The 7690-nt window shown below is 47.9% G+C and overlaps 1 protein-coding gene across 1 annotated transcript in view; it reads left to right on the top strand.

The window, feature by feature from the left end:
* Window positions 1–7690, top strand: part of ALDH1A3 (aldehyde dehydrogenase 1 family member A3) — a 66335-nt gene that overhangs the window by 13960 nt on the left and 44685 nt on the right. The window contains exon 3 of the mRNA XM_019504000.1: window positions 3503–3643. Coding sequence (XP_019359545.1) covers window positions 3503–3643 — 141 coding nt within the window. The remainder of the gene's footprint in view (window positions 1–3502; window positions 3644–7690) is intronic.

Below are 7690 nucleotides of genomic sequence, written 5' to 3'. Positions count from 1 at the left end.
TCACTGGTTGGACTGAAATTTTCCATGCCAGATGTCTGCCTTGTCTGCTGTTATTTTTAAAAGTTTTAGCAAAAATGACTCTGCCATTACCAGAAAGAGACTAGGGAAGCCTACACAGCCTTTTGTCTTCATTGAACAAAATTTGTTGAACTGTTTCATTAAGAAGCACCAAGACCCCAATTTTGGGGGGGGGGCAGGGACTTGATGCTTGGCTGGGGGTTGTCCTGGTCCCATGGATTAACCTGGTCCCATGAAAATGCCTACATTAGATCCAGTCCTGTGTCTTGGCACAATTTTTGTAGGCACATGCTTGGTAGAGACTTAAGGTGTTTGGGAGCTAAATTTTCTGAAAGGTCCATCTGCACTGGGCATGCCCAGTCCCCTCCTAGCTTGGCCACGCTGGATGGTCTGCCTTGTGCCATCCTTACCCCACCTGGAGATGAGCAGGACTTTCCAGGCAGTTGCTGCTCCTACTTGTGATGTCCTATGTAGGCACTGGGCATAACTGCTGAGAGGAGGGAGACTGTTTTATTAGTGCTCAGGGGCCCAGACACCAAGGAGGTGGAAGTTGTCTAACTCATGTACAGAGGTGAGAGTGGTGGAGGGAAGAAATAGTAATAATTAGATATTTGGATTGATATGCAATACCCAGAGTCGGAGAAGAGCAAGCTGAGGTTTCCTGGGCATTTCCAAACTCCCTGGTGCTCCGCTTTGCGACCTCCGCTTACTTTTAACCCAGGTCCTTGTGTGCAATACTCACAATCAATCCCAGCGATGGAAGGTAGTCAGGCTCAGGCGTCCTCCTGGGTTTACGCGCCACGTTTTGTCCTTGGCACCTTGACAGTTGCGACTCTCATTGTCTCGCATTGTGCCTACGTGTTGCAACATCCATGTAACGTAACGCACCATTTGGATCCATTTTTAATGCCTAGTCATAACAAGGCGGATTATGAATGGCATTTCAGTCTTACCTAAGAATTTCCTTGTTTTGGCTGGTTGGAATTCAGACGCTCCATTTTGTGGGTTTGTGAGCACGCATTGTACGCATGCAAGTAATAACCTTTTGAATATTCAGCATGTGAGTCATACCCATGAATAACTTGTTTCGGGGGATATTGTAGCCTAGGTGTGCTATCAGGAACTGATGCCTTTGGAGGAGAGCGGTGCTGTGACATATGAAGCACCGGGGGCTATATTACAGCTTTAAGCACTCTGTACTCGGTAGGTCGTGGAGGCATCAGGTCTCAGTGACGTGAGATAGCGACTGTGGCAGTAGTGATTTGCACTCCCACCACCGTCAACAGGACGCAGAGTTGTCCACGGGTACAGAGTCCTCGGATCCAAACGCATCCAGGGCCAGACTCGACTCAAAGGGAAGGCCACAGAAATAGTCCCACTGACTCAAAAACTTGTCTCTTTGTGAACCGGTCTCTGGGATGCCACCCTGCCCTGCTTTCTGCCTTCTGCATGTCCCATCGCTAGTGTTAAAACCACTTCTCTTTCTAAGGAATATAGCTAACACTTCGTTATGCCTTGTACCCTGCCTTTATTTTTTTATTTTCTTTTTGAGGCTTAGTTCCTAATTTCAGCAGCTAAATGAAGTGGGGGGGTTGTTCAAAGTGGAGAGCCTTCCCAGGTCTTCTCATCTGTGATTGATGGGGCCAAACAGGGTAGATGACAGCACTTGGGTCCGTGTATGTATGATGCAGCTGGAGTGACCTCGGGATCGGCACCACACAGTCCTTCCAAGGCCTCGTGTGAATGTAGCCGGCTAGACCCAGCATGCATGCCGGTAGGAAGACTCCCTCACGTTAGCTGCCATGTGCTACTTCTACCTTAATTCTGGAAATAAAACTAACCTGGGTCTCTGACAATGCCCTAGCCTAGCCTCTGCCCTCCAGCAAGGGTGGAGTTCTGCTTTCAACTGCTTGGGAAAACAGGCTGATAAATACTGTGTAATCCTTTTTGTAAAGAGGGAGAGGACCAAATGCCCATTGGGTGTGTGTAAGCAGATGCCACTTCAGGCGGTGGCGTTTGTTGCAGCCTCCTTTGCAAATCTTCATGTCTAATTGCTAGTGATATTTCTTATTGTTGTGTGTGCGCACAGACACACGTGCACACCCCTCCCCTGAAAGCATACGTTCATTACAGAAAGTGTCAAGTGTATGCTAGAAGAAGTTGTACAAAACAGGTTTCCTTGTTGTACAAAACAGGAGACATCCTGAGCTATCTGCAACACCTACCAATTTCACTGGAGTCACGGTTTTGCCTGTATTTTAAAAATACGATCGATGTACAGTCTAGGGAAGTGGAGGGGGGAGGAGGTACAGAAACGAATGAGGCAGATGTTGGCCAGAGTAAGCATATGAAGAGTATACAGAAATGGAGCCAAATCTGCTTATTTTACTTCTCTAAGTAGCAATAGCCACTTATGGCTAGGGATCCCTAATTACACTAGCTGAGGAACAGGCTCTCAGCAATGAGTAAGAACACTTACCAGCCTTACGTAATGGGGGACAACTGGTTGTTAAGAAAACTTGGTCTAGAGTTCTTAATGAATTTGCTTTTTGCTTTTTTTTCTTTGGGGGGGTGTGAATTGAATCGTCTTTGACTGGAGTAATTATGGGTTTGCATGGGGGGAAAAATTGGTTTGTCCAGTGGGGTCTGAGAACTATAATTATTGCCTTGGCTAAAACCATAATAATATCCATGCTGCAAGTGTGTTTCCTTTCCCACATTTTAGTTCTAAAGATATTGATCCATCCAGATTTGGTTTGTGAAGACGAGAATAACACCAGATCTCTTGCTGGAGCCAGAGGAACATTTGTCCAGTCTCCTAACGCGGCGATTCTCACTCAAGTGCCATGAGATCTTTTTAAGGGCACTGTGGGGTACCGTGCAATATTAGCACTGCTAGGTATGGGGCACTGGGTAATTCTAGCGGTTTCAAATAGGACTCCATTGCATCAAAAACCATTCTGACCTGGTTGTGCAGTCTCTTTGAGTTCTTTGCAATAGAAGAATTGACCTATTTTTTTTCTGTAATCAAGAAATGAATGAAAGCGGCAGGTTGGCATTTTCTGAGGGGGTCCTGGAGTCTAAAAAGGTTGAGAACCACTGCTCAGAAACTGTCTGGGGCTCATAGTTGAGCGCAGGTATTTTCCTCCTTCCATCCGTTGCTAGCAAAGTAGGCGATACAAAAAGATCTTGGCCCAGCTCCATAAATGTCCCTGCTCCTGCCTGTAAAAGAGCTTCGCTGACTTGTCAAAAGAGGAAGTTTTAGGTTCCAGTTTGGCCAGGTCCAACGAGACCCGTTTGCAAGGACCGCGAGGTCACTTGACACCTTGCAGGCTGAGTGCCAAAGTCAGGAGGAAAGTAGGAGACTCAGGGCGGATGATCAGGCAGTGCAGTAGCTGGGCTCTGCGAGTACTGTGCTCACAGCTGGGTAGCGCCGAGCAGGTGTTGACCCTCTTTAACCTGCACTCGTGTGTGGTTGCTCTAGCCCGACGTGGACAAGGCGGTGGAGGCAGCAAGAGCCGCGTTCCAGAGGGGATCGCCATGGAGACAAATGGACGTCTTGAGCCGCGGGAGGCTGCTGCACAAATTGGCCGACCTCATCGAGCGAGACCGAGTCACTCTGGCGGTAAGTGAAGAGTGGCAGGCGGACAATAACCAGCCCTTCGTTCTGCCCTGCTGCGGACGCTGGGCCTGCTCATATCGTGTCTCGGGTGGTTTCTCTTTAGTTTCCTTCGCATGCCAAAGGAGAATTGCACTTGCAAAGGGATCTTGTCTCCCAAGCTCCTGGTTTTGCTGACCCACGGGAAAAGGGACTTTCGAAGGAGTTGTGTGTAGGGGTCGACTTAATGCGTGGTTTCATGGTTTTTGCGGCAGCTGCAAAAAATGGAGCTGTCCATGATCGCCAGGAAATATTGCATCGGCGGTGATTTCCCGCAAAAGTCAATCTTAAACAGACAAACCGACCCAGTGTGTTATTCTGTTTTAAAGTGTCTCGTTGCTCACTGCGGTGCAAAGACTGCGCAACAACCACGGCAGTCTTGGATCATGTGATTGAGAGCCGGTGCCTGCTAGTGCCGTAGACTAAGTGAAGTCGCTAGTCAGCAAAGTGAACATGTTTCTGTTCAAGTTAGCGTTAATTAGTATTTCTAAACTTTTTGTAGAATGCTACATATCATTATGGTGATATAAGCTACAATTTATATTGTATATAAATTTATATTTAATGTATTTCAATTTAGATTTAAATTTTATACTTCAGTTTATCATACTATGATAATTATACAATATAATTATTTCCCGCGGAATTTGCTATCAAATTATACAGTATATGCCTCTCCTCCAATTGGCAGTGAGGGGTGGGGCTGCTGCGAAGTGCCCATAGAATCAGCTCTTTATGCTGTGACCAAGCTGCAAAAATGGCTTGGTCTTGCCACAAGTAGACCCCTGATTATATGTATATTTTTAAGAGACGTTGAAGGACTTTTTGGGTTCTTTAAGAAGAGCTACCAACATGAGGGCCCGAATCTAAATTCCTCTGAATTTAGCAGAGCTAAAACTTGGAAGCACAGCTGAAACTTTCACCCCCACTTCAGATTAAATAGGCCTCTCCGCACCCCGTCCTCATGCCCCAGGAGCAGGAAAACCTCTGACTTCCTTAAAAGCTGCTTGTGCTCCAGCCCCATCCCCTCTATTTGATAACTTGACGGGGTCGCTTCCCAGAACCAATGGGCTCAAGCATCGTGGTGCCTTGAACTTGTCTCTTCTCACAAGGAGTCAGGCTTGTTTATCCCCCTCAAGCCCCTCTTGTGTTTGGCCACTATGTTGTCTTTCTGGCCTGCCCGCTCCAGCCTTACTGCGGCCAAAGGCAGTCCTGCTGCTGCTTGCCATCCAGCAGGATGCCCGTGCTCAGCACATTGCAGAATGTGTATGGCTGAAGTGGCATTGACTTGGCTTAAACTCGTTGCAGAATCGGAGCCCTTGTGTGTAAAGGCAGCCGGGGTTGGGCCATCAGGGCCTGTGTCTGCCTGGCCCTGAGTGCCCCCACGCCCTTGGAGTCGTGGGGAATGTGTGGTGCTCACAGGAGATGTGGCATAATGCAGGGGGCTCGCACAAGTGATGGAGATGAAGTGGGCAGCATCTGGGTTTGCCAGCAACCCTCGAAGCAGACAGCGCCCGGGTTTGCCAGCAGCCTTCTAACATGTCAACGCCCTGAGCGAACTTGAAACTAATGGCGCAAACAAACACGTCCTGCCTGAAGTGCAACGTCCTCCTTGGCTACTGTCTTGTGCTGGCAAATGTTTTTCTAACCAACCTCCTAGATCAAACAAGCTGCAAACAACTCCCTCCCCATAAATCACAAAGGCAACCGGTTCCGTAGCATCTCAGAGCCCTATTGCCCATGTGGAAGTCGGTGAAAGAAACCTCTGTCAGGTTTTGGATGAGGAACAATCCTGCATTGTCGGAGGAGGACTTGATTGGCCTGTACCATCTCCACCTTGTGTTGATTGTATCTTGAGAACCTTAGAGAGGACAAATAACAATGGCAAGGTTGAAGCAGCATCCTTGTCCTCTACAGTAAACCACATCAAAGGGACTGTCTAAGGGACCCCACCTTTCTCTCTAGCTATTGAAGCTATTTTGGGTGGCAGAAAGCTTTCATGACTCATGCAGAATCTTCCACCTGCTTCGCTGGGTTTTTTGTTTAAATCCGCTCTGAATGTATTGCTCCAGAATCGCTGCATCTGCAGTGTGAATTGTACCTCCACCCTCTTCCTGTTGCATTCCCCCATCAGCACCTTGTCCAATACAGGCCAGATCTAACCTGGCCAGATTCCCCAGTGCAGGTGAGTGCTGCAGGGCAGTGTGTGATACAAGCATGCTAGGAGCACACCATGAACTCTTATGCATCTGAAAGAGTACAAATTTGGAATGTGATACTGGAGACTGCAGATCTGGGTGCTTTCAAAAGGATCATTAGACCTTTACCTCTATCTCTCTCTATCTCTATTTTTAAGATCATAAGAAAGTCAGGCTGGACAGGACTCCATGGGCACATCCAGATGTACGTGAACGTTTGGTTCCCCAGGGACAAGTAGCGCTGGCACACCTTGCACGGCCGCTTCTTGTCCTTGGGGAACGCCTGTGTCCTGTGCACTTTGGCACGCAGAAAGTTACCCGACTTTGGATAAGGGAGGCTGGGGCCAGCAGTGTGCAGCAGCCATACCTGGGGTCCTCCTGGGGCTCCAGCCATAGTGATTCTGTTGTGTGGAGCCTGGCTGGAAGCAGAGCACACTGACCAAGTGTGTTGCTCTGTTTTGTTTTGTTTTTTCCCCGTGGTTTCTTTTTTTTTAGGACCCCAGGATATCTAGGGGTCAAAAAAACCTGGTTCAGCACACACTTGGGCAGCGCACCCTTGCAACACAGAAAACATCAGACTGTGAGAGATGTGGCGCTGCAAATGTGTTTGCAATGCCACATACCGCACAACCACGCTCATCTGGCACAACCATGCCCCACAAGGTCATCTAGTCCAGCCCCCTGTTCAAGGCAGGATCAGCCCTGACTAAACCAACCCAGCCAAGTGTCTGTCTAGCCTCCTCTTCGAAAGACAGAGATTCTGCAATTTCTCTAGGTAGCCTGTTCCAATACTTGATCATGCTCGTGGTCAGAAAGTTCCCCCTAATCTATGACCCAGATTTCTCTTGTGGCAGCTTGAGGCCATTGCACCTAGTCCTGTCCCCTAAAGCCACAGAGAACAATTCATCTCTGTCCTCTCTCCCAAGGCGGATAGAGAGAAATGGATCCATCTTTTTGCTTCTTTCCTATTAGCTATTGTCCTAAGTATCAGGAATGTCGTGTCTGCTCTCGGAGGATTTTTTGAGGCTATTCTGAAGCGTGCCTTAGTGGATAGAGGATCCACCCTCTTCCTCCCTGCTGCTCCTCCTTCCCAAAAAGGCAAAACCAACTGTTTATAGAGATTTGGATCTACTTAAGGGGAAGAGCCGAAACCCCTGTTTTGAACCGCTCTGAGCATAGAGAATATCCAGGACTGGACCCATGCGACTCGGCCCCAGCCCTGCTGGAAATGTAGATATTCTGACCATCTTGATGGGCAGAGTCTGTCTGCCCAAAGCCACACGGCCATAACACCGCTTGCTGGTTCTGGTTCCTTTTCCTGGAATACATTTTATGAGGCCCTTCATGTTCCATAAACAAACTAGGAAGCCCCGTTTGACCTGCTGTCCAGCGCTTTCAGTCTTTCCCCCTTACAAATTGCTACGTGGGTGGTTTTTGAAGCAGTGCCCTAGATTATAAAAAAAAAAAAAAAATATTCGGTCTCTTTAGCAGAGACTGCTCAAACTGGATAATAATCCTGTCTGCTTAAGAGAGGCAAGAGTCCCTTTGAGCCCTGCCTAGAACTTAAAGCTTGTTCAGGGCAGCAGGCTGTGACCTTATCTTCATTTTCTTCATCGTCACCCTGTCTTATGACCTTATCGTCATCTTCGCACAAACATGTTTTCCACTTCCCTGTGGACAAAAGAGGCTTTTCATTGGTTATTTCCCAAAGCAAAATGGACTCCCAGAAAAAAGCAGGCAGGCCAGATTCAGATCTTGGAGATGGCAGGGTAGCGAGAGATTCACAGAAGTTTAGGGCTGGAAGGGACCTTGTGAG

Source organism: Gavialis gangeticus, unplaced genomic scaffold (genome assembly GCF_001723915.1).
Source record: "Gavialis gangeticus isolate Ggan-Ray unplaced genomic scaffold, GavGan_comp1, whole genome shotgun sequence".
NCBI lineage: Eukaryota > Metazoa > Chordata > Crocodylia > Gavialidae > Gavialis > Gavialis gangeticus.
The sequence above is the reverse complement of the archived record's forward strand: the minus strand, read 5'-3'. Positions and strand labels throughout refer to the sequence as shown.